General features: G+C 45.2%; 2 protein-coding genes across 2 annotated transcripts in view; both read left to right on the plus strand.

Annotated features, from left to right (window-relative positions):
- The first annotated feature begins 957 nt into the window (after nucleotides 1-957).
- On the plus strand, nucleotides 958-10,699 carry LOC121007595 (acetylcholine receptor subunit alpha-1-A-like). Its single transcript, XM_040439632.1, has 9 exons — nucleotides 958-1,079; nucleotides 2,849-2,994; nucleotides 3,331-3,375; nucleotides 4,302-4,411; nucleotides 5,801-5,996; nucleotides 6,176-6,413; nucleotides 7,167-7,390; nucleotides 8,673-8,912; nucleotides 10,513-10,699. Exons 1-9 carry the CDS (start codon nucleotides 1,040-1,042, stop codon nucleotides 10,642-10,644), a joined length of 1,371 nt encoding a protein of 456 aa, XP_040295566.1. The 5' UTR covers nucleotides 958-1,039; the 3' UTR covers nucleotides 10,645-10,699.
- A 5,658-nt stretch (nucleotides 10,700-16,357) lies between these two features.
- Nucleotides 16,358-26,888, plus strand: part of LOC121007594 (acetylcholine receptor subunit alpha-1-B) — a 78,359-nt gene continuing 67,828 nt past the window's right edge. Inside the window, exon 1 of the mRNA XM_040439631.1 lies at nucleotides 16,358-16,814. Coding sequence (XP_040295565.1) covers nucleotides 16,772-16,814 — 43 coding nt within the window. The 5' untranslated portion in view covers nucleotides 16,358-16,771. The remainder of the gene's footprint in view (nucleotides 16,815-26,888) is intronic.

The following is a 26,888-nucleotide window of genomic DNA, read 5'->3' on the forward strand; positions in this document are numbered from 1 at the left end:
AATTTTAAGAGTGCTGCATCCCTCTGCAAGATATCTCACTATTTTTGACTTTTCTGAGCCTGTCAAGTCCTTCTTTTGACCCATTTTGCCAAAGGAAAGGAAGTTGCCTAATAATTATGCACACCTAATATAGGGTGTTGATGTCATTAGACCACACCCCTTCTCATTACAGAGATGCACATCACCTAATATGCTTAATTGGTAGTAGGCTTTCGAGCCTATACAGCTTGGAGTAAGACAACATGCATAAAGAGGATGATGTGGTCAAAATACTCATTTGCCTAATAATTCTGCACGCAGTGTATCTCCAAAGGCAGGTCCAAATGTTATTTTTTTCTGGACGTTTCAGGCCCACTGCTGCATCAGAGCCTGGGTCCTCTGGGCCAGTATGACTGTGTTAAAGAGGACCTGTAACCTCTCCTGACATGTCTGTTTTAGTAATTACTTACATTCCCCTTCTAATAACAATTCTGGAGCATCAATTCCTCTGACTCTGCCATTCCTTTATTCCTATACACCTTCAGTTTGCAATGAAGGTCCAGATGAGTTTTACCAGTTTGGGTGTCTGTCCCTGCACAGTCTAATCACTAGCAGCACTGGCTAGATAATGTCCGACAGGGCAGGGATACCCCCCCCCCCCCCCCCCAACTGGTGACACCCATCTGGACCTTCATTGCAGTCTTTTATTCATAACTTTTAGCAGGAATAATAAAGGAAATGCACAACACAGAGTTCTAAGAATAAATGCTCTAGAATTGTTATTATACGGCGAATGTATGCAGTTACCAAAAAAGACATGTCAGGAGCGGGTAGAGGTCCTCTTTAACATCTAATGATCTGAATCATAATGTGGATTCCCCGTCACATGCTGTGGAGTCATCCGAAATCTTCAGCTGTCTCTGTGAACAGGTGTGAGGCAACTATAGTGCCAGTAACATCATTCCTGATGGATGGACGGGAAGGCGCAGAGTCCGCCTCTCCGAGGAAGAGTTCCAGACATGTAACCAGAGAGGAACAACGCTAACAGAAGTGGAAGGAAATGGGTTTCACCATCACACATTTTATTCTCCTCGTAACAGGTACGGTAACCCTTACAAATCTCCACATCTATGTTGTTTCATTCTGATAACGCAATATTAAGTATCTTCTATGCAATTAAAGCCGTTCCTTGTCCACGACCTTCACACATCTGCTGCATGTCCCTCCTGTTGTCTCCTTGTCCTTCATTTTATTGTGGACATATATAGACCTTCATTTATGTGTTTTCACATTTGTAATGCTTTTCTGCTCTCTTATTTTCTGCACTGTTTACTCCAAAACCAAGAAGAAAAAAAAATGATGTTTTGTTCAGGAGTTTTTTGTATTTCTTGATACAATGGGTAATTTTTTTTTGCTCACTTTTTGTAACGTATTTACACTGCTTTCTACATGTCATGAAGATGTAGAATGTAATGTGTGTGACTGGCAGCTGCAGGTGAAGGTAATGGGTATTTTTAGTTATCTTTCTACACTCTGAAACATGAGTCGTTGGTTCTTTCTACTGTATGTAGGGTGACTAGTAGACCTCCAGTAAAGGTATCTGAAAATATTGAGGAGAACTTCTTACTGCTTTCTCTCCTATAAAAATGTTTGAAAATATTATTTACTAATAGTTTATTTTTAAGATTATAAATTCGATATTTTAGGTTACATAGTTGTTGCTTATATAGACATGCTATAGGCATACAGTGGCATGCCTCACCCCCTAAGCTATCATGTTATAAAAAAGTATACGTATATACCATATGCTTTACATTTTTATGGTATACAGAATGTAGTCTACTACACTATGCTATACAACTTTTTTTTTAAAACAAAAAAGGTATACGGACATATAACGGCATGATGGGTGCCAAAAGGGTACTCTTTTGACAGCTGCCAGGTAAATGGAGCCCTATGGATAGGTCTGACGAATCCACAGTTGCTTTAACCAGCATATTTAGCAAAGGTAGGTCTCTCAAGTGATGTGAATAGACGCTACACCATCTCTATGCTGTGGGGACCTAGTGACATTTAGGGAGTGTACAGTGTTAATTTTAGGACATGGTCAGATATCATAGTCAAGTATCAGAATAATGTCAATTTTGATACTTGACAATTATATCTGACCATGTCCTAAAAAGAACACTGTAGGAGTGGAATATTGTAGGTAGGGCTAGTCACACCTAAATTTGTTGGTATTGCGCTTTGTTTTAGAATTTATAATTTGTCTAATCTACAACCTGTGTTATAGTCCAAAACTGCATTCACAATTCTGCTGGTTGCTACTGGAAACAGTCAACAGAGATACTTCTAACGGGTTATCTCCTAAAATGTACAACTCTATGATGTAAATGCTGATGTCAGATGAATTATGAATGCAGCTCTGGTCTATAAGTAAAGTAGTGTAGTACCAGCAATTCCTGGAATCATTGGGACCTGAAAGGTTCCGGGTTGTTAGATATTCTGGATCATTAGACAGCCATAAAAAAAATGTATAAAATACATGTAAGGGTAAAGAATAAATAGGAAAAAGCCTAAAATATCATTTTATAAATTCTGCACTGTAAATGTATTTTTATTATTTTGAGGCATTTCTTTATTGATTTGGTTTTTTTCTATTGTTTTCACTCTTCTTCTGGTCTTGTGAAAAGTCCACATATTGTATTTGTGCCGTTTTCACCACTGAAAGTTTGAAATATGAACTGTATGTAAACTTCAGGCCACAAACTTTGAACTGTCACACAAAGGCTTGAAATAAAATTATTGCAAATAAGAATAATTATTACTATTATTATTAACTTTTAACTGGAGTTTTCCTTCTGTGTAGCTGGAACCGTTCTCGCCTCTGAAGATGAATCTCGTTTGATTAAGGACCTGTTTAAAAACTACAACAAAGTTGTTCGTCCTGTTCACAAGTTCAGAGACGCCGTTGTGGTGACAGTCGGCCTCCAGCTGATTCAGCTGATTGATGTGGTAGGAATATTTCAATAAAAATAATTTGGGGAAGAAGTTTATGGTCAATGAGCGGCTGGAACAAGTAAATATCAGAATGTAACATGAAGCTCTTTGGTCCCAATGCAAAATCTATATCTGAGTTTTTCTCTTACATGGGAGCTTGGGTAGGACTGCTTTCTCCATACCCCCTTTAGATATCCTCTGTCTCCAGAGATTATTATCATTGTATATGTCATCGCTACGTATAGTCTGTCCCATAAGACGTTCTACGTGTTGAGGATGGAAGTTTCTAAAGGAATCAGTGGGAATATTTTGCTTCCTTTATTTTCTCATATCCTGATTTCTTATTTCAAGGATGAAGTTAATCAAATTGTGACCACAAATGTTCGCCTCAAACAGGTTTGTCACGGAATATTTTTTGCATTTTGTAAATTCATAGTCATGTATTGAATACAATAAGACATAATAACATTATAGTATTATAATCTAGTACCGTACACACTCTTGCTCGCAAACAATATCGCCTGGCATTGATAGTAATAGATTGCAGCTCTTGTACACAGACATTCCTAGAGGAGCATTTATCAATGTGTTTAAGCCTTTATTGGGGGGTCGCATATGATGGCGCATGACATAATTTGCGACTTTTTCAGCTTCTCTAGGGAGCGAAGCCCATCGCAGCCCGCCGGATTTACTACAACTTATTCCAGAAACTGCCATAAATTATAGTTTGTAGATATTAGCTCCTGGCAGAGATGGGACGAATGAATTAGTTGGTATATGCTTTGTTGTAAATTAGGCACATCTTACACCAGCGCAGAGGGGATGAAGACTGTCATATGGGAACTCTAGTCTTGATAAATCCCCCCCCCCCCCCCTTATGCCATATTGCCCATTTATTGCAGTTCATTTTCACTCCGCCACTAGAAATAAAGGTGTCGACTGAGATTAGAAAAGTGCGGCTGCTGTCTTCCAGAAACTTCACCATTCATGTCCATGAGCTGGATCTAGTATTGTAGTTCATCCATATTCAAGTGAATGGAGCTGAGTTGTAGTACCATATACAGCCCATACACAAGGATGGCACTGTTTCTGTAAGAAAGCATCTATGATTTTCTATTCTCATGTAACCTCTCTAAGAGCTTGGACTTTCTAGATTGTTTTGGTCCTAGTTTCCTGACCCTCACAGATTTGACTGTACCTGTAGTTCCATCCCTTGAACGCATGTATAAGAAGAAGATAAAATTTACCCGTGAATAGTTTTGATGCTCTCACATTTGGTGGTCTACAAACCCTGCTCTTCATTTATTTATTTATTTTTCTAGCAATGGGTGGATGTTAATTTAAAATGGGACCCATCAAAATATGGAGGAATAGAGAAAATCCGTGTTCTTTCTGGTGAAATTTGGCGTGCTGATTTAGTCCTGTACAACAAGTAAGACATTAACTTTTTTATTTTGTCCGTAAAAATATAAAGAATTTTAAAGTCGAGTGCAGAGTTACTGCCAAGGCCAGAATCCAGCATGTGCTTCTCCAGCGCTGAGCCTCCTCACTGCATCTGATGCGTCTCTCCGTTCACTGTTGTGTCCGGCTGTCCATGGTGTTGGAAGTAGTTTATTGTGTGGACGATTTAGATGGCTATGTCTGCAGAGAGGGATGCAGAGAAAATCTAGTATTAGATGGCAGTAATTCACATGTAAGGCGGCGAGGGCTTGATGGTTCCAGAGCATCTCTGCTCTGGCTCCTAGAGGGGATCAAGAGCAAGGGGGGTCCCCTCAATATGCCCCAATAGGGAAACTATAAGAACGTGATGTCTATATTTAAAGTACCATAATACAGTATTATAACCTAAAGGTAGCACAAGGACGCTGAGCTTTTCCTTTGCCCCCTATATTCAATCACTCACTCATGCCGCCTGCACCTCAAAAATATCTCCATAACCCACCCTTTTCTTACTGTGGAAACATCAAAAACTCATTGTTGCCCTGATCCATTCTCGACTTGATTACCGTAACTCATTACTAATTGTTCTCCTCCTCACCAGATTTCCACCTCTCCAATCTATACTTAATGGGACACCTATCTGTCTAACCGTTACTGTGCCAGTCATTGCACTGGTTGCCCATACAGTATAGGTTTCAATTCAGAGTGATTCTCACCTACAGAGCTCACCACAGTGCTGAACCCCCCTACATCTCCTCCCTCATTTCTGTCTACCATCCCAATTGTGCACTACGCTCTGCCATTGACTTACAACTAACATTCACCATAATCCGAACCGCTCACTTCCCGACTTCTCTCAAGCTGCTCCAGTTCTCTGGAATGCCCTACCCCAAGCAATTAGGTTTAATTCCCAACATCCAGAGTTTTAGGCGCTCCCTAACATTTTAAGGTGGCCTATCACATCCCCTAATTGACTTCTCCATTCAACGCCCTTTCATCGTCATTCTCCAGAACCTGATATTTTCATCCAACAGTATCCATCACACCTTATGCACTCAGAAGCACTACAGATACCAGATGGTAGTTGGTTCATGCAATTGTATATATACTCCCCTCTTCATTGTTGACTTTGTTTGTTGCCTTTACCTCTGATTGTAAAGTGCTGTGGAATATGTCAGCGCTATATAACTAAAGCTTATTATTTTTATTGTATTTGATATAAAGTGATGTTGATATCTTCTGTTTTCTAATATTAGTTTATTAGTACTTTATGGTTCAGCATGACACCACCAATCAGCAAACACAGCGGACTGAATCAGGTATTATTTTCCTAGGTAAAAGGTATCAGGATTATTATTAGACATGTTATCTCTTTTCATAGTGCAAACGGTGACTTTGCAATCGTCCAAGAAACTAAGGCCCTCGTGGATTATACTGGAAAAATTGTATGGAATCCACCAGCCATCTTCAAGAGTTACTGTGAAATGATCGTCACACATTTTCCATTTGACCAGCAGAACTGCAGCATGAAACTGGGGACATGGACCTTTGATGGATCACTGGTTGTTATAAATCCGGTAAGGAGCAGAGCACCTACGGCAGTCCATGAGCTGAACTCTCCATAGGTTCTAGACGTACCTACGGTATATGACAACGCAATATGCTATTAGTATTGTATTTATATACTTTTATTTTTACATTTTAGATAACTTTTTCCTATTTATTGAGGAAATGTATCTACAATAATCTCTTTTAGGAGAGCGACCGTCCTGATATGAACAGCTTCATGGAGAGTGGAGAATGGTTCATGAAGGATTACCAGTGCTGGAAGCACTATGTGGTCTATGATTGCTGCCCCAATAACCCATATCTGGATATCACCTATCATTTCCTTTTGCAGCGCCTTCCACTTTACTTCATTGTTAATGTCATCATTCCCTGCCTGCTCTTCTCCTTTTTGACTGGTTTAGTCTTCTATTTGCCCACAGGTTCAGGTATGTATTCTTGAAGGTGCTAGATGAGATGCTTCATGGGGTCTCCCTTTCTTCTGATAGGTGAGGGTCCCAGAGGTGGGTCCACAACCCATCAGTCATTTATGGCTAGGTGGAAATACCATAAAATGCCTCCTGTGGGAAAACACTTTTTTTTTTTTATGACACTGGATTAGACATGAGCGAATCGATTCAGAGTGGTACACCTGCGACGGGGTGTGCACGAAGGTAAGGACGCTCCCCCCGCTGTTTGATTGTCAGGGCTGGACATCTCAGAGCAATGACTGTTCATGTGCCTGTACCTAGAAGTATAGTGGCGCATGCACAGTCGCTGCTCCAGTAGCAGAAGCAGAGCCTATATACTTGCACAGTGCAGGCGCGACTGTCAGGGACAGCAAAGATCTCCAGCCCTGTCAATCAAAGCTGCGCGAGGATCATCCTCATCTTTGGGGACACCCCGTCACATATGTAGAACTCTGCTTGATGAGCTGAATTGATGCACCCATGTCTACTCCACCACCAGAAACGGAATACTATGCCAACTCGGAGCTGGTGTAGATTTCAGATTTAATTTACGCCACTTTTTTCTGCCATAGATTATAGCAAGTGTGTCAGGCTATGGCCCGCCTCTTCTGCCAAGCTCCTGCAAGTTTTAAAGAAAGTGTCAAGAGAGGCACAAAAAGTCTAAAAGTTGTGCGTTTTGTACATGTTTAGTAAATGACCCCATCTGTATCTATATTTTCTATTCATTGGCAGGCGAGAAGATAACGCTGAGTGTTTCTGTCCTGCTGTCCCTGACCGTGTTCCTTCTGGTCATTGTTGAATTGATCCCATCAACTTCTAGTGCAGTGCCGCTAATAGGAAAATACATGTTGTTCACCATGATGTTCGTCATTGCTTCCATCGTCATCACAGTCATTGTAATCAATGCTCATTTCCGTACCCCCAGTACTCATATCATGCCTCAGTGGGTGAGGAAGGTGAGCTGCCATAAGTCACAATCCATTCTACATTACTGCAGCACTTAATGTAACAAAAATAATCAATAGTCTCTATATCACATATAAAAGCATTCCCTTTTCTATGATACACATCAGTAGAAATGTTCCTGTATGTAATATTTTTCTAAACATCACTTTGTGATGTCAGAACCTGATGATTATACAGATGCTGGCGCTACATAGGCCTTACTTACAGTGTCTCTCCCTGCAGAAGACTGAATGCTTTTACAAAATATTCCTACCACTGTGTTGACTGACATGTAGTCCTCCCTCTCTGAAGAGGTTCTTCAGAACCCGCAGCATGGATTATATATAGTGTTGAGCGAACTTCTGTTTTAAGTTCGGCGTCTAAAGTTCGGCTTCCGGTTAGCGGAGAATCCCGATATGGATTCCGAATTCCGTTGTGGTCCGTGGTAGCGGAATCAATAATGGCCGATTATTGATTCCGCTACCACGGACCACAACGGAATTCGGAATCCATATCGGGATTCTCCGCTAACCGGAAGCCGAACTTTAGACGCCGAACTTAAAACAGAAGTTCGCTCAACACTAATTATATAGTTACAGTTGCTTTTGGCCTGCAGGGTTATTATTTTCAATGGTCACATAACCTCTTGGTGCATTCTCCTATATGTAATGCTATAATATCAGTTCCACGGATACTGGATTGGCATCCTGCTGAGTGCGTCATTGGTTGCTGTGACGCCGTGCGCTTTGTGCCGCTGCTACTGTACAGTAATACACTAGTATGATCTATACGAGTGTATTACTGTACAGCAGCGGCGGCACGAAGCGCTCGGCGTCATAGAAACCAATGACGCCATGCGCTCCTGCCAGTCCGGTATCTCACAGACGTCTGCATGAGGCTTAAGATTGTGCAGGGACACACACACCCAAATTGGTAACACCCAGCTGGACCTTCTTTGAAAAATTCATTCATAACTTCTAGCAGGAATAATAAAGGAATGACAACAGCCTAGTGACATGAGAATAGATTCTGCAAAATTGTTATTAAATGGGAAATGCAAGTAGTTACTAAAATATACATGTCAGGAGAGGTTACGGGTCCTCTTTAACCTGCCTCTGGGATGTTTGCAAGAATATTTTTATTAAATATAATAATACAGTTTTATTAGCAGCAGGCAGTAACTTTTCACACAGTCGCGAGTGCAAAAATTCCTCTCTTTAGTCCTGATTGTGCAGGCAGCTAATTGATTGGCACCCACGCATCTATTCATTATGTGCTGTCATATGTTCTCAGGTTTTCATTGAAACCATTCCAAACATGATGTTCTTTTCTACAATGAAACGGCCTTCACAAGATAAAAAAGGAAAGAAGATTTTCACTGAAGACATTGATATTTCAGATATTTCAGGAAAACTGAGCCCTGCCACAGATACCTATCAGTCTCCCGTCTTAAAGAACCCTGATGTGAAGAACGCTATAGAAGGAGTTAAATATATTGCTGAGTCCATGAATTCAGACCAAGAATCCAATAAGGTAAAAATTCAAAACCATGACTTGTTCATTTAACAACTACCCAGCTGAAGATAAAGGTCCACCCATTCTGTTTTTTTGACCAAATAGGCTCAAAACCCTGCGCTGACCCTTCTATATCTTTACAGCAGACAGGGCTTTTTTTTTCATAGACTTAAAGGGGTTTTGCCATCTGGACATGTATGACATATCCACAAGACAGGCTCGGACTGGCCCACAGGGGTACAGGTGAATCCCCGGTGGGCCCCTGAGCAAGGTGGGCCCCTATGTCCCACTCCCTGCACAAGTGGCACATAATAACACAGTAGACTTACTGCACTATATATATACATTCAATGTACAGCACCTCATCCAGCCTATGTTTATATAAAAAACTTGATAGATTGTTAAAGAAACTCCCCAGTTTATTATTCTAGACACGATCAGAGCTGAGATGACTTCTAGGTGTAGAGGAAAGCTGTCTGTGTCCTCTTTTCCCCAGGACCTACCTTCTCAAAGTTGCTGCAGGGACCCCCATATTCAATCATCTGGTAGCATCTTGCTGCTGTGTGAGCAGGTGCTATGTGAATGTATCCGTACGGTGGGCCCCCAAATTAAATTTTACTGGTGGGCCCTAGGCACCCCAGTCCGACGCTGCCACATGATGTCCATTAGGTGCAGGTTCCATCTCTGGGACCTGCTCCAGGGTGTTTCATTTTGCACTGCTGGGAATGGAGAGGTGGCCTTGCCTGTGACTCTCTTTACATTCACTTTCATGGGAGTTCTGAAAACAGCTCAGCTATAGAAGTGAATGTACCCGGTAAGCATGCATGGTCACTTCCATGGATGGCAGTACAAGACAGGTCCCCATTCTCAAGTTAGAAGTGGGTCCCAGAGGTGGGACTCACACCTATCAGACATTTATGGCATATTCTGTGACAATCCAAAAATGTCCACATGGGAAACCCCTTTAAAAGGGCTTGTCCACTGCTTTTACATTGATGGCGTGTCTTTAGAATAAGCTATGAATATCTGATCGGCAGGGGTTCGACACCTCACACCCCTGCCTCATTGTTGATCCAGAAATAGGCAATGGAACTGCACAGTTCCACTTGTTTTGTAGTGGACAGAGCTAGACAGTGCAGTGCTGCCCCCATTCAATTCAATGGGAGCAGTGCTGCAGTAACATGCTTTGTCCACTACACAATGGATGGAGCTGTGTAGTTCTGTCGACTGCTTTTGGTGCTGGAGCTACTCCCAAACAACTTCCACCCCTGGTGAAGGGTGCAGGGTGTAGAATCACCACCGATTAGAATTTGACGGCCCATCTTGAAGATAGGCCATCAGTAATAAAGACAACCCCTATAAGTTTAAAAAAATGCCATGCTGTCTTCCTGCAGTCACCACTAGATGGAGCTTAAGACTTTACTGCATACTGTAGTATTATTGAGCTCAATATAAAACAGCAGGCAGTAAGCTCCTAAATGCTATGTATTGCCTATATTCTTAGGCCATATGCATTTTGTGGATACCTGAATAGAAGTGCATAATACATAAATCATTATTACTACTCCGATCTGCAGTGACTACCTTACAAGTCTAAAATAATTGATGATTTTTACAGGCTTCAGAAGACTGGATATTCTCGGCTATGGTGATTGATCACATTCTCCTAGCAGTTTTTATGTTTGTCTGTATCATTGGGACCGTGGCTGTGTTTGCTGGGCGACTAATTGAGCTACATATGGAGGGCTGAGCTGCTGTGAGTTTATATTCTTTGAAGCCATGAAGCGGTGTCATCATCAAGTGATTTACTGCTGTCAGAATTTACAACGAATGACACAAGGAAATCCTCGTAAATACTGAAGGCGATGCTTGAATACATCATTTCAAATTAAGAAAATATTTTTAAAAAGCAAAAAAATAAAATTTTGATGGAAACGTACTCAATTTATTTTGTGCTACTATGAAGTGAAAGATGTTCATTGTCCATTCTTATGCATGTAGTTACTGTTGATTACAAATAATGACTTCATCTTCATTGTCTAATGTCATTTCATATTTATGATGAATATTAAATGTGGTCTGGATTAAATTATTATTCTAGTTTAAACTAACTGTGTTTTCTAATTCTGTTTTTTATGAGTTACAAAGCATATGTGCTGCACAAAATACAAAGTAATACATGAAACTACGAGAAAAAATTAATATCTTAAACGTGGGCGTCCGCAGGGAGGGGCAAGGGGGGGCAAGTGCCCCCCCCTGGGGCCAGCAGAAGTGGGGGGGGCGGCGGCGGGGCACAGGGAGATGAACGCTTCCATTGTGGAAGCGTTCATCTACATAGTCATCTGTATCGCCGTCCTCAGGACAGCGATACAGATGACTGTGCTGAGGCAGGTGAGGGAGAGGCGTGTCCCTTTCCCTTCCTCTGATAGGCTGCAGGCACTAGGCCGGCAGCCTATCAGAGGCCGGCGCAGGCGGCGCAATGACGTCATTGCGGCGCCTATGCCGTACAGCACGGGACACAGGCCGGAAGAGGCCTGCATCGCATCGCTGCCAAGGAGGTAAGTATAAGTGTTTATTTTTTTTGTGTGCAATACTGGTGGCTACTGGCACATAATGGGGGTCTCTAGGTACTGGCACATAATGGGGGGAGCTGTCATTACTAGCACATAATGGGGGCTGTCATTACCGGCACAAGGGGGGGCTGTCATTACTGGCACATAATGGGGGGCTGTCATTACTGGCACATAATGGGGGCTGTCATTACTGGCACAAGGGGGGGGGCTGTCATTACTGGCACAAGGGGGGGGGCTGTCATTACTGGCACAAGGGGGGGGGCTGTCATTACTGGCACATAATGGGGGGGCTGTAATTACTGGCACATAATGGGGACTGTCATTACTGGCACATGATGGGGGGCTGTTATTACTGGCACATGATGAGGGGGCTGTTATTACTGGCACATTATTGGGGGCACTATAGGGGCATCTACTGAGGCCACAAAGAAGGGGTGTTTTATATGGGCGTCTCTGTACAGTAGCATTTTATACTGGGACACATTATGGTGGGTACTTTGGGGAAGGGGGGAGAGGAGTACTATGGGGTCATCTACGGGGGCACTGAGAAGGGGTATTTTATACTTGCAAATTTTGGGGGACACTGAGGGCATCTACTAGGGCATTTTATACTGGTACATTATGGGGGGCACTAGGAGGAAGGGGGGAGAGGAGCACTATAGAGGCATTTACTGGGGCACTATATAGGGGTATGTTATACTGGCACATTATGGGGGCACTATGGGGATATTAGCTCAACTGGGGGCATTACAAGGGGGTATTTTTTGCACTGTCACATTATAAGGAGAATTATTTCTACTGGGGGGGGCTTTATTACTCCCCCATGGTATGACCCCCAGTAGCAGCACCAGCCTCTCCCTGCTCTGCTATCCCTCTGCCCCTTCTCCAAATCCTTATTATGAAATCTTTCTCATTACGATAAAACACAACATCAGCTCCACCGAGCCCCCACCCAAGTGTTGAAGTGGTGTCCGAGATCCCCAAGGACCAAGCCAAGTAATTGTAAGTTTTCATGTGAAATATGTTTATGTTATACACATATAGCCTACACTGTGCCACACAATATACAGTATACCTCTACACTGTGTAGTCTGTTCTATAAGCACCATTGTTTTGTGGCGGCGGACAGAAAATAATCTGGAAGTGCCCCTCCCGAGACCAGGCTCTGGATCCGCCACTGCACAGCTCATGCGTTATTATACTTTGTGATAATGAATATGCCCCTCCCCTTCATTACATTCTCATAAACAAGCAGAGCATGGATGTCAATAAAATTATGCCCCCCCCTGGAAAAATTTCTGCGGACGCCCATGATCTTAAAGGGATTTTCCAAGATTCCTATGGTTTTCAACAGATGTGCCCATGTAGTTGATTACCTAATGTACATCTTCTCCAGGCTTTTTTTTTCCATTTTGACTCTCCTGACTCGTTTCCCCATGTAAACAAATCACTTTGGTTTCTTTCCATCCTGTATGTACCACCTCCTGTTGCTGTATCCAACCAAACCCATGATGCACTGCTCCTTCCTCTGCCACACCTCCATCCCCGCCCCTAACAACACCCAGCTAGTTTATAGCTCCTCCCACCCAGCTAGTTACATAGACACTCCCCTATCACTGCCCCTAACAACGCCCGGCTAGTCTATAGCTCCTCCCACCAGCTAGTTACATAGACACTCCTCTATCACTGACTCCCCTATCACTGCCCCTAACACCCAGCTAGTCTATAGCTCCTCCCACCCAGCTAGTTACATAGACACTCCCCTATCACTGCCCCTAACAACACCTGGCTAGTCTATAGCTCCTCCCACCCAGCCAGTTACATAGACACTCCCCTATCACTGACTCCCCTATCACTGCCCCTAACACCCAGCTAGTCTATAGCTCCTCCCACCCAGCCAGTTACATAGACACTCCCCAATCACTGTCTCTGTTGCTGTTTCTTTGACACGCCCATAGACATAACATCACAGGAAGTAAGGAAGAGCTGCATGGACAGGGTCATGTGACCACAGCCCAGAGCAGAAGATAGGAGCAATTAATGTAAAAGAAATACATCTCAAAATTAAAGCTACCTTCATGCATGATTATTTTAAAAGATGCTGATACAAACCTGAAAACCCCTTTAAACTCAGCAGCATGCGTTAAATAAATGTGGGCATATAGCAGGTTTCAAGATCCGAGGCAGGCAAATAATGTGAAGATTAGGAAAATCTGCATAGACAATAACATCAAGACTGCCAATCCATCGGAGGTGGTCGTGCTTGCACACTATGCAAAGCATCAGCCTCTCTGGTGGCTGGGACCGTGGGAGCGCACATAGGCTAGTGCTTTTTTCTATAGTGTGCAAGCACGACCACTGCTGATTACAGGGTGGTCGTAACTATGGAAACGCGGAGTGTATATTGTGATGGAAAAATGAATCCAGCCAGCAAAGGAGGCAATATGGAGACAATACATTAGCAAGTGGCTTATATGGACTTCCTCTACATAATAAATGCTATTTGCTGAAGTGACATGACCCCTTTAAGTATACCCATCAGGAGAGATGATCTAAAGATCTCTTTCAAGACTCTAATGGGTGGAGAATATCATGGCAGACAGAGGGTAGAATTAGCATAGAAATAAGGCCAACACTGAACACAGTCAAGAAAAAAGAGGTCATGCATCAAATAGTTAAAGCGTACCTACGGTAGCCGTTAAACAAACTTTGCAATAATCAATAGTACAGTGTGGGTACATAAGGAATAACTATTCATGGCCACTTGTGAGAACTTGCTGAGATATAACTCTCCTATGTAGCTGTGCAATCTCTTTAGTGTCTCTCTTTGAGTTCTGTCTTACTCGTGCTGCTGCCCCCTTCTCCCCCCTCCCCTCCCCATAGACTTGCATTGACATGTGTTAGATGACCCTCCTGGGGAGCTGGTCTGTCTCAGGATTTCAAAGCATTTTTCAAAGTGAAAAGCAATTTGCAATGGGGGAGGGGGTAAACAGCTGAAAACATGAGAACTAGACATTTCCCATTGATACAAAAATATTACAAAGTTTCTTGTGGTCGATTGTACTTTTGATTTATGTAAAGTTGTGTGTAAATACAGTGACTCCTTAATGTTGGTTTGACATAAGCTATTGCGGCTTTTTGCGAGGACAGGTGCATTAGTATCTTATTATGGAACATGTCAAGCTATAGGGTCCTGCCGTTACTCCAGAGACTATAAGATAAGTGTCTGCAGAACAGACCTGATGTGGAACAGTAGTCTACATGGTACACCATATAAGACTACTAATGTTAGGCCACAAAGATTTGTTGTGCCGTCTTGTGAGGTTTTCCCAATCAAGGTGATCTTGGGTAATGAGTAGAAATTTTAAAAAGATTTTGGCCCCTCTTCTGTATGTATGAAGCCACCGGTGACTTCAATCCACCCGGAAGTGGAGGATTCAATCCACTATCAAGGGCACCCGAACCACCACCAAAAATTCCTCGGTGTGCCCTGGAAGAAGGAAGGGTGCGACCTCCTTTCACTGCACAGCTCAGGGAGCCCCAGAGTAAGGACCATGGGTAACTACTACCACCATTATTGCTATCACCACTCCTGTCTTCCACACTACTCCCCCTTACTGAGCCTGTTGCAAAGACTCCGATCCCCAGTCACAAACTGATCTTGAGAGGTTCTGCTTTTAGATACCACAGGGTGGATTCAAGTGTAAATGTCCCCTGCAGCTCAAAAAAGTATTGCAGGACAATATTACACTGGAGTGTAATAATATAACAGGTTATAGCTACTAGAGAGGGGTCGTTGATCCAGGGAGTTATTCTGATTGCCTGATTGGAGTCGGGAAGGAATTTTTTATTCCCCTAAAGTGGGGAAAATTGGCTTCTACCTCACAGGTTTTTTTTTTTTTTGCCTTCTTCTGGATCAACTTGGAAGATAACAGGCCGAACTGGATGGACAAATGTCTTTTTTTGGCCTTATGTACTATGTTACTATGACACCCACTGAAATCAGTGGACTTCTACAGACCTCAGAGCGACTGTCAGCTTATCCAATAGAAGTAGGTTCCAAGCTGGGCATCCCCTCTATAAACCTAATATGCTCTAATTTAGTATTTGAAAAGACACTTGAGGTCATTTATCAAACTGGTGTAAAGTAGAACTGGCTCAGTTGCCCATAGCAACCAATCAGATTCCACCTTTCATTTTTGACAGCTCCATTGGAAAATTAAAGGTGGAATCTGATTGGTTGCTATGGGCAACTAAGCCAGTTCTACTTTACACCAGTTTGATAAATTACCCCAGTTGTCTGTAGAAGGCAAACATTTAAAGAGGATCTGTCACCGCAAAGTGCAGTGCCATCTGCAGGCAGCATGTTGTAGAACAGGAGGAGCTGAGCAGATTGATATATAGTTTGGTGAGAAAAGATTCAGTTAAACTTGTAATTTCCACATTTAAATGTCTGCTTTTTCTAACTTAAAGGGGTTCTGCACTTTCATTTAACTGATGATCTATCCTCTGGCTAGATCATCAGCTTCTGATTAGTGGGGGTCCGACACCCGGGACCCCCGCCGATCAGCTGTTTGAGAAGGCAGCGGCGCTCCAGCAGCGCAGCGGCCTTCTCACTGTTTACTGAATCGACTTTGGATGTTTCATCAGAAGTTGATTCGCTCATCCCTACTGATAACCATCAGTATGTGATCAGTGGAGGACAGACACCCCCGTCGAGCGCAGCAGCCTCCTCACAGCTTACCAAGCATAGCGCCATCCATTAAATAGTGGCTGTGCTTGGTATCGCAGCTCAGCCTCATTCACTGGAATGAAACTGAGCTGTGCCTAGGTCATTTCACCAATGAATGTGACGTCACTAGCCTAGGAACAGGTGATCGGTGGGGGGGGGGGGAGTTGTGAGGTGTCGGACCCCCACCAATCAGATACTGATGACCTATGCTGTGGATAGGTCATGCTCGGAAAACCCCTTTAAGAGGGTTGTGGGCAGAGACCTGCGAACACACAAAAAATGCTAGCTTACTTCTGGTGGAGTATAAATAAGAGGAGGAGATAAAACTTTAGTAACTCTACTGGAAACCATATGTTTTCAGAGACATGTCTGCTCTATCATTTCTCAAAGCTCCCAGAGGCTCAGCTGTCCCCGAGAACAGGTGGAGAGCAATAATAGCCCCCTAGTTTCATTCCAATCCATGGCACCGGAAGCGGCAGTGTCCTCCACACCAGACAAGGTTTAGCAGTCTAAAATTTCATCATTCCCGGCATCAAACCAAAGTGTAAGAGAGCTGGAAGAAAGGGAAGGAAATGGATATTACTATCACATGCCTAATTCTCTTCATATCATCAGGTACATTTGCTATTTCTTACATTTATTGCATGGTATAACGAAAGGTTTTGGTGAGCATTGTCCTAATAATTCATCGTAATGTATATCCGTCATGTACGCCTGTTCATTGCGGATGAGGCTGATAACCTCTATGACATCTAAGGTGGCTGTAATTGGTGATCGTGAAGAAAAGCCTTTGTGGTTCATTTATAAAATATGTCTTAGACTTGTTTTTTGTATTTATGATGTGTAAGTAGACACTCTAGGAGACTTTTCTTCTTCTCCAAGACTTCTTGCTGTGATGGTTCGGTCTTTGTCATGTAACAAGGTTATTATGGAGATCAGCAGGTACTGTGCATTGGCTTGAAGCTGTTTTGCAGACAAGAATAGGCATTGTTATAATGGGCCTGCAAAAAAAACTAAACATATGTAACACGGACATCACCCTTATTTTTTGCGGACTAGCGTTTTCCGGAACGCAGAATGCATACAGTCGTGTCAGTGCACCCTAATAATGATTCTGCTATATTATCACCATCTATGGATAAGGGCTCATGCACACAAACGTATTTTGTTTCCGTGTCCGTTCCAAAAAAACGTTCGTGTGAACGAGCCCTTAACCAGAGATTCCTCTCCATTTCTATTTCTCTTGAAAGTTAGGCCTCCTGCACACGAACGTATTTTCTGTGTCCGTTCCGTTTTTTTGTCGGACAGTATGCAGAACCATTCATTTCAATGGGTCCGCAAAAAAAAAACGGAACATGTCCTATTATTGTCGGCATTACGGACAAGGATGGTTTATTAGGGGCCAGCTGTTCCGTTCCGCAAAATACGGAATGCACACGGACGTCATCCGTATTTTTTGAGGATCCATTTTTTGCGGACCGCAAAAGACATACGGTCGTGTGGATGAGGCCTAAGTCCCAGATCTTCAGTCGTTCAGCGGGAACAGACCAGCTGGAGCTGCTGTAGATATCAGTTTATGCAAAAAATCCAGTAGATTGGGCAAGTTTATCTTATATTTTATTTTATCTTTCATTTCTAGGTTGTGTTCTTTTAAGGGCTCGTTCACAAGACCGTTGGTGTCCCGTTCCCGTATTGCGGACCGCATTTGCGGATCCGCAATGCACAGGCACTGTTCCATTGTCATTCCGCATCACGGATGCGGACCCATTCATTTCGATGGGTCCGCAAATCCGGAGATGCGGAACGGAAGCATGGAACGGAACACTACGGAAGCACTACGGAGTGCTTTCTGGGGTTCCGTGCCTCCGCACCGCAAAAAGATAGAACATGCTCTATCTTTTTGCATAACAGAGGGATCGTGGACCCATTCAAGTGAATGGGTCTGCGATCCCCATGCGCCTGCCCGACAGATGGTGACCTGCAATTTGCTGTTCACAGCACAGGCACGGGACACCAACGGTCGTGTGAACGAGCCCTAAGGTTAATTCTGTTTTTTATTCCTATACGGCCTCATGCACACAAACGTATTTTGTTTCCGTATCCGTTCCGTTGTTTTTGCGGATAGGATGCGGACCCATTCATTTCAATGGGTCCGAAAAAAATGCGGACAGCACACCGTTTGCTCTCCGCATCAATATATCCGTTCCGTAGTCCCGCAAAAAAAAAGAACATGTCCTATTCTTGTTTGTTACGGTCGTGTGCATGTAGCCTTGAGGTACTTTCACACTTGCGGCAGAGGATTCCGGCAAGCAGTTCCGTTGTCGTAACTGCCTGCCGGATCTGTTAAAACGCATGCAAACTGATCGCATTTGTCAGACGGATCAGGATCCTGATCCGTATGACAAATGCATGGAAATGCCGGATCCGTCTCTCCGGTGTCATCTGGAAAAATTGATCCGGCATTTATTTTTTTTACATTTTTTGCGGTCTGAGCATGCCGGATCCGTTTTGCCGGAACACTCGGGGCCGGATCCGACATTAATGCATGTCAATGGGAAAAAATGCCAGCAAGTGTTCCGGAATTTTGGACGGAGATAAAACCGGAGAATGCTGCGGCATTATCTCCGTCCTTAAAAGGCAAAAAGACTGAACTGATACATCCTGATGCATCCTGAACGGATCACTCTCCATTCAGAATGCATTAGGATAAACTGATCAGTTCTTTTCCGGTATTGAGCCCCTAGGACAGAACTCAGTGCCGGAAAAGAAAAACGTTAGTGTGAAAGTACCCCTAGTCATCCGACTATACAACGTCCCTTCACACGTGCTGTTACTGTTTAAATCTTAACTTTTATTTTTAAATCATAGTTGAAATAAATAAATAAACATAAACTGTGAGACTGTGTAAAAATCTCGGTAGTCAGCAGAATTCTAACCGACATTCTATTTAATATAGAGGGTAAATGAGGTCACTATTTGTATCGTCCACAGCAACACCCTTCTTAGGCTGAGTTCACACGGGCGAGTATTCCGCACGGGTGCAATGCGGGAGGTGAACGCATTGCACCCGCACTGAATCAGGACCCATTCATTTCTGTGGGGCTGTTCACATGAGCGGTGATTTTCACGCATCACTTATGCGTTGCGTGAAAATCGCAACATGCTCTATATTGTGCGTTTTCCACGCAACGCAGGCCCCATAGAAGTGAATGGGGCTGCGTGAAAATCGCAAGCATCCGCAAGCAAGTGCGGATGCGGTGCGATTTTCACGCACAGTTGCTAGGAGACGATCGGGATGGAGACCCGATCATTATTATTTTCCCTTATAACATGGTTATAAGGGAAAATAATAGCATTCTGAATACAGAATGCATAGTACAATAGGGCTGGAGGGGTTAAAAAAAAAAATAATAATAATTTAACTCACCTTAATCCACTTGCTCGCGCAGCCCGGCTTCTCTTCTGTCTTCATCTTTGCTGTGTGCAGGAAAAAGACCTGTGGTGACGTCACTCCGGTCATCACATGATCCATCACCATGGTAAAAGATCATGTGACGGACCATGTGATGACCGGAGTGACGTCACCACAGGTCCTTTTCCTGCACACAGCAAAGAAGAAGACAGAAGAGATGCCGGCTGCGCGATCAAGTGGATTAAGGTGAGTTAAATTTTATTTATTTTTTTTACCCCTCCAGCCCTATTGTACTATGCATTCTGTATTCAGAATGCTATTATTTTCCCTTATAACCATGTAATAAGGGAAAATAATACAATCTACAGAACACCGATCCCAAGCCCGAACTTCTGTGAAGAAGTTCGGGTTTGGGTACCAAACATGCCGATTTTTCTCATGCGCGTGCAAAACGCATTACAATGTTCCCGCCAGGGCCGGCCTTAGGTGTTCAGGCGCCCTGTGCGAGCTAACCTTGTGGCGCCCCCCCCCCCCCCCCAAAAAAAAACAAAACACTGCTTGTTGCTGGCATCATGGCATAGGCTGGCTGACTATCCAACCAAGTAGTTACCAGCCCACACACCCCAAAGGCCGGTGTAATGTTATACTTCCCTACTTCGTGAGATTTCCCTACCCTCGTCACTTCCAGTCGCACCGGACATGACGTGAGGAGGTGTGCAGCGCCGCGCAGGCGCACAACGACAGGTTAGGGAAGTTTCACAGCAGAGTGCGCATGCGCCAGGAGCCTCACCAGCGGTTAGGGAAGGGAAAAATTACGTACGGGCCAGTGCTTTTTCCCTACCCTAACCGCTGGTGAGGCTCCCAGCGCATGCGCAGTGTCGGCCGGTGTCCAGCTGAGAACATCCATCCGATCACCGCACCTGTGCACTGGCCCATAATTTTTCCCTACCCTAACCGCCGGCGAGGCTCCCAGCGCATGCGCACTCTGCTGTGAAATTTCCCTAACCCATCGTTGTGCGCAGTGCGCCCCCCCCAATATAATAAACATTGGTGGCGCAGTGCGCCCCCCCAATATAATAAACATTGGTGGCGCAGTGCGCCCCCCCAATATAATAAACATTGGTGGCGCAGTGCGCCCCCCCAACACCCCAGTATAATAAACATTGGTGGCGCAGTGCGCCCCCCCCAATATAATAAACATTGGTGGCGCAGTGCGCCCCCCCAACACCCCAGTATAATAAACATTGGTGGCGCAGTGCGCCCCCCCCCCAATATAATAAACATTGGTGGTGCAGTGCGCCCCCCCTCAATATAACAAACATTGGTGGCGCAGTGGGCAGTGCCAATGAGGGTTAAAAAATAATTAACTCACCTCCTCCAATTGATCGTCTTCTGTTCTTTCTTCATGACCTGTCAAAGGACCTGTGGTGACATTACTGTGCTCATCACATGATCCATCACCATGGTAATGGGTCATGTGATGAGCTCAGTGACGTCACCACAGGTCCTGAAGAAAACAGGAGACCGGCAGCTATGCGATCAACTGGAGGAGGTGAGTTAATTTTTTAACCCTCACTGGCACTTCCCACTGTGCCACCAATGTTTCTTATACTGGGGTGTTGGGGGGGGGGGCCGCACTGTGCCACCGTTTCTTATACTGGGGTGTTGGGGGGGGGGGGGGGCCGCACTGTGCCACCGTTTCTTATACTGGGGTGTTGGGGGGGGGGCCGCACTGTCCCACCGTTTCTTATACTGGGGTGTTGGGGGGGGGGCCGCACTGTGCCACCAACGTTTCTTATACAAATACAGGAGGCGGGTGCTGGAATCAAATAGCCGGCACCCGACCTCTGTGACAGGGAGCTGCGATCAGCGGCAGTTAACCCCTCAGGTACCGCACCTGAAGGGTTAACTCAACTGCAGCTGATCGCAGCTCCCTGTCACAGAGGTCGGGTGCCGGCTATTTGAGTCCGGCACCCGCCTCCTGTATTTGTATTTCAGGTCAGTTTTTTTCATTGGTGGCGCAGTGGCCACAGCCCCTCCCCTCCCCTCCTCCTCCTGCCTCTCTTCTTATTGGCAGCGGCGGGGGCAGCAGGCAGGTCAGACAGGGGAGAGGGAGATGGAGGGGGCGCCCCGAGGGAGAACACAAGTGCAGCCTCGCCTGCCGCAGATTACATTGCGAGCTGTCGGCCGCCCAGCGCCCCTGTTACTATGGCGCCCTGTGCGGCCGCACAGCCCGCACACCCCAAAGGCCGGCCCTGGTTCCCGCAATGCACCCGCACCTTTTCCCGCAACGTCCGTGTGAACTCAGCCTTAATCAGCAAAGTAGCCAGCTACATGCGCGCTAGAGCTGGATACATATGGTTTCCTGAATATCTGCTCGTTCCCCATTATTAGTTCATTAGAAGGGATTATCTGCGTCTGATAGCGCTCTTAAAACACACAAACACACACACTGCCTCCCGACATGTTTCACCGGCAAACCAGAGTCCTCAGGGGATCGGGCAGGTAACAGTAACAGCACGTGTAAAGGGACGCTCTACAGGGAGTGCAGAATTATTAGGCAAATGAGTATTTTGACCACATCATCCTCTTTATGCATGTTGTCTTACTCCAAGCTGTATAGGCTCGAAAGCCTATTACCAATTAAGCATATTAGGTGATGTGCATCTCTGTAATGAGAAGGGGTGTGGTCTAATGACATCAACACCCTATCTCAGGTGTGCATAATTATTAGGCAACTTCCTTTCCTTTGGCAAAATGGGTCAAAAGAAGGACTTGACAGGCTCAGAAAAGTCAAAAATAGTGAGATATCTTGCAGAGGGATGCAGCACTCTTAAAATTGCAAAGCTTCTGAAGCGTGATCATCGAACAATCAAGCGTTTCATTCAAAATAGTCAACAGGGTCGCAAGAAGCGTGTGGAAAAACCAAGGCGCAAAATAACTGCCCATGAACTGAGAAAAGTCAAGCGTGCAGCTGCCAAGATGCCACTTGCCACCAGTTTGGCCATATTTCAGAGCTGCAACATCACTGGAGTGCCCAAAAGCACAAGGTGTGCAATACTCAGAGACATGGCCAAGGTAAGAAAGGCTGAAAGACGACCACCACTGAACAAGACACACAAGCTGAAACGTCAAGACTGGGCCAAGAAATATCTCAAGACTGATTTTTCTAAGGTTTTATGGACTGATGAAATGAGAGTGAGTCTTGATGGGCCAGATGGATGGGCCCGTGGCTGGATTGGTAAAGGGCAGAGAGCTCCAGTCCGACTCAGACGCCAGCAAGGTGGAGGTGGAGTACTGGTTTGGGCTGGTATCTTTAAAGATGAGCTTGTGGGGCCTTTTCGGGTTGAGGATGGAGTCAAGCTCAACTCCCAGTCCTACTGCCAGTTTCTGGAAGACACCTTCTTCAAGCAGTGGTACAGGAAGAAGTCTGCATCCTTCAAGAAAAACATGATTTTCATGCAGGACAATGCTCCATCACACGCGTCCAAGTACTCCACAGCGTGGCTGGCAAGAAAGGGTATAAAAGAAGAAAATCTAATGACATGGCCTCCTTGTTCACCTGATCTGAACCCCATTGAGAACCTATGGTCCATCATCAAATTGTCATGGTCTTACCTTCTTGCTGTTCTCCTTCGTTTGACATGTGCTGGCGGCCATCTTGGTTTCTGGGTTTCTTGTAGCCTTCCACCCTGCGGCTCCTCCTTCCCACTGGGAGAAGCTGGATGCCTAGCTCATATATACAGTGGGGGAAATAATTATTTGACCCCTCACTGATTTTGTAAGTTTGTCCAATGACAAAGAAATGAAAAGTCTCAGAACAGTATCATTTCAATGGTAGGTTTATTGTAACAGTGGCAGATAGCACATCAAAAGGAAAATCGAAAAAATAACTTTAAATAAAAGATAGCAACTGATTTGCATTTCATTGAGTGAAATAAGTATTTGAACCCCTACCAACCATTAAGAGTTCTGGCTCCCACAGAGTGGTTAGACACTTCTACTCAATTAGTCACCCTCATTAAGGACACCTGTCTTAACTAGTCACCTGTATAAAAGACACCTGTCCACAGAATCAATCAATCAAGCAGACTCCAAACTCTCCAACATGGGAAAGACCAAAGAGCTGTCCAAGGATGTCAGAGACAAAATTGTAGACCTGCACAAGGCTGGAATGGGCTACAAAACCATTAGCAAGAAGCTGGGAGAGAAGGTGACAACTGTTGGTGCGATTGTTCGAAAATGGAAGGAGCACAAAATGACCATCAATCGACCTCGCTCTGGGGCTCCACGCAAGATCTCACCTCGTGGGGTGTCAATGGTTCTGAGAAAGGTGAAAAAGCATCCTAGAACTACACGGGAGGAGTTAGTTAATGACCTCAAATTAGCAGGGACCACAGTCACCAAGAAAACCATTGGAAACACATTACACCGCAATGGATTAAAATCCTGCAGGGCTCGCAAGGTCCCCCTGCTCAGGAAGGCACATGTGCAGGCCCGTCTGAAGTTTGCCAATGAACACCTGAATGATTCAGAGAGTGACTGGGAGAAGGTGCTGTGGTCTGATGAGACCAAAATAGAGCTCTTTGGCATTAACTCAACTCGCTGTGTTTGGAGGAAGAAAAATGCTGCCTATGACCCCCAAAACACCGTCCCCACCGTCAAGCATGGGGGTGGAAACATTTTGCTTTGGGGGTGTTTTTCTGCTAAGGGCACAGGACAACTTATTTGCATAAACGGGAAAATGGACGGAGCCATGTATCGTGAAATCCTGAGCGACAACCTCCTTCCCTCTGCCAGGAAACTGAAAATGGGTCGTGGATGGGTGTTCCAGCACGACAATGACCCAAAACATACAGCAAAGGCAACAAAGGAGTGGCTCAAGAAGAAGCACATTAAGGTCATGGAGTGGCCTAGTCAGTCTCCGGACCTTAATCCAATCGAAAACCTATGGAGGGAGCTCAAGCTCAGAGTTGCACAGAGACAGCCTCGAAACCTTAGGGATTTAGAGATGATCTGCAAAGAGGAGTGGACCAACATTCCTCCTAAAATGTGCGCAAACTTGGTCATCAATTACAAGAAACGTTTGACCTCTGTGCTTGCAAACAAGGGTTTTTCCACCAAGTATTAAGTCTTTTTTTGTTAGAGGGTTCAAATACTTATTTCACTCAATGAAATGCAAATCAGTTGCTATCTTTTATTTAAAGTTATTTTTTCGATTTTCCTTTTGATGTGCTATCTGCCACTGTTACAATAAACCTACCATTGAAATGATACTGTTCTGAGACTTTTCATTTCTTTGTCATTGGACAAACTTACAAAATCAGTGAGGGGTCAAATAATTATTTCCCCCACTGTATAGGAGGTCTGTGGCTTCAGTTCCTTGCTTGGTCCTCCTGTGTTCACATGCTTCTAAGACTGCTGCTGCTTCTGGTTCCTGATCCTGGCTTCGTCTGACTACCCTGCTGGTTCCTGATCCTGGCTTCGTCTGACTACCCTGCTGGTTCCTGATCCTGGCTTCGTCTGACTACCCTGCTGGTTCCTGATCCTGGCTTCGTCTGACTACCCTTCTGGTTCCTGACCTCTGGCCTCTCAAAGACTCTGCTTCGGTTTCACCATCTGTTTGGACTTTTGCTTTACAGCTTTATTTTCAATAAAGCCTTCTTATTTTCACTTATCTCTTGTTGTACGTCTGGTTCATGGTTCCGTGACATTAGGACCAAGCCATGAATTCTGACGGTACAGGGCCATCCTCGCTACCCATGCTGGTTGCCCGACTTGATCAGCAGGATCACCTGTTGGGTCGGTTCGCTGTGGCGTTGCAAACCCTGCTTGAACGCACGGCTCATTTCGCTCCCGTTGCCGATGGGTCGGTTGTCGCTCCTACTGCCGCTCCGGTTGTTGCGCCAGAGTCTACCCCGACACCTGTTGTTGCGCCTGCGGTGTTTCGGGGTATGACCGGTTCTGCCCCTCTTCCACAGCGCTTTGGGGGAGAGCCAACTCAGTGCCGAGGTTTCCTTAACCAGGTGGGCATTTATTTCGAGTTGCTGCCACATGCCTTTCCTACTGAGAGATCAAAGGTGGGCTTCTTGATCTCGCTGCTCTCGGACAAGGCCTTGGCCTGGGCCAGCCCTTTATGGGAGAACAACAATCCGGTGGTTGCCGAGTTTTCCGGTTTTGTTGCTTCTCTTCGGAAGGTATTCGATGTGCCGGCTCGTGCTGCCTCTGCTGCGAAGCTCCTTATGTCCATCAGACAGGGTTCACGATCCGTAGCTGAATACGCCATTGAGTTTCGTACCCTGGCAGCAGAGGTGGGCTGGAATAATGAGGCTCTGGTCGCTGCTTTCTCTCATGGTCTCTCGGATGCCTTGAAGGATGAGGTTGCAGCTAAGGACCTACCAGTGGAGCTCGAGTCTCTTATTTCTTTCCTGATTTTGATTGACACCAGACTCAGGGAGAGACCTTCCTTTAAGGAGAGCCTGCGGAGGTCTTCTAACAGATTGGCGCCTACGTTTGCTGTCCCACCCGTGCCTCCCTCTCCTCCCACGCCTCCTGGGGATGACTTGTCTGGGGGTGAACCCATGCAGCTGGGGTTTGCTCGCCTGTCCGAGGGGGAGAGGGTACTCCGGAGACGCGAGGGCCGATGCATGTACTGTGGTCTCGGTGGGCATTTTCGGTTGGCATGTCCGAACCGTCCGGGAAACGCTCGTACCTGAGATCCTGTCGGGGGCAGATCTTGGGTGGAGTCTCCTCGTCCCCGGTTTCCCGTGTTGACAAACCACTGATCACTGTTGTCCTCTCCTGGGTCGGGGGCTCGGTGACGACCCAGGCGTTGGCGGACTTTGGTGCTGGTGGTTTGTTCATTGATAGTGTGTTCGCTGCCGCCAATTCCATTCCTCTGCAGGCTCGAGGTTCCCCACTGGCTCTTGAGGCGATAGACGGCAGACCCCTTCTGTTGCCACACGTGACTCATGAGACCCTTCCAGTGGGGATAGCCATTGGTGCCGTTCACAGAGAGTCGGTCTGCCTCCAGGTTATTTCGTCTCCACACTACTCGGTGGTCTTGGGGTACCCCTGGCTCCAGAAGCATAATCCGACTTTCGATTGGAGATCGGCCGAGATCCTCTCGTGGTCACCGCAGTGTGGGGCTAGTTGCATCCATGGGTCTGTCAAGTTGCTGTGTACTTCCTCGGACTCTCTGTTGCCTCCTGAATACGAGGAGTACTGGGATGTATTCGATAAGGTGCGCGCGGTTGCCCTACCTCCGCACCGCCCAT

Source organism: Bufo bufo, chromosome 7, assembly GCF_905171765.1.
Source record: "Bufo bufo chromosome 7, aBufBuf1.1, whole genome shotgun sequence".
NCBI lineage: Eukaryota > Metazoa > Chordata > Amphibia > Anura > Bufonidae > Bufo > Bufo bufo.

What these genes read in the sequence shown, in the direction of transcription:
- LOC121007595 (XM_040439632.1), top strand. Translation starts at nt 1,040, where the DNA reads ATGGGTTTCACCATCACACATTTTATTCTCCTCGTAACAG. An exon ending in CAAATGTTCGCCTCAAACAG is followed by an intron (nt 3,376 to 4,301) that starts GTTTGTCACGGA and finishes TTATTTTTCTAG; the next exon opens with CAATGGGTGGATGTTAATTT. An exon ending in CACTGGTTGTTATAAATCCG is followed by an intron (nt 5,997 to 6,175) that starts GTAAGGAGCAGA and finishes AATCTCTTTTAG; the next exon opens with GAGAGCGACCGTCCTGATAT.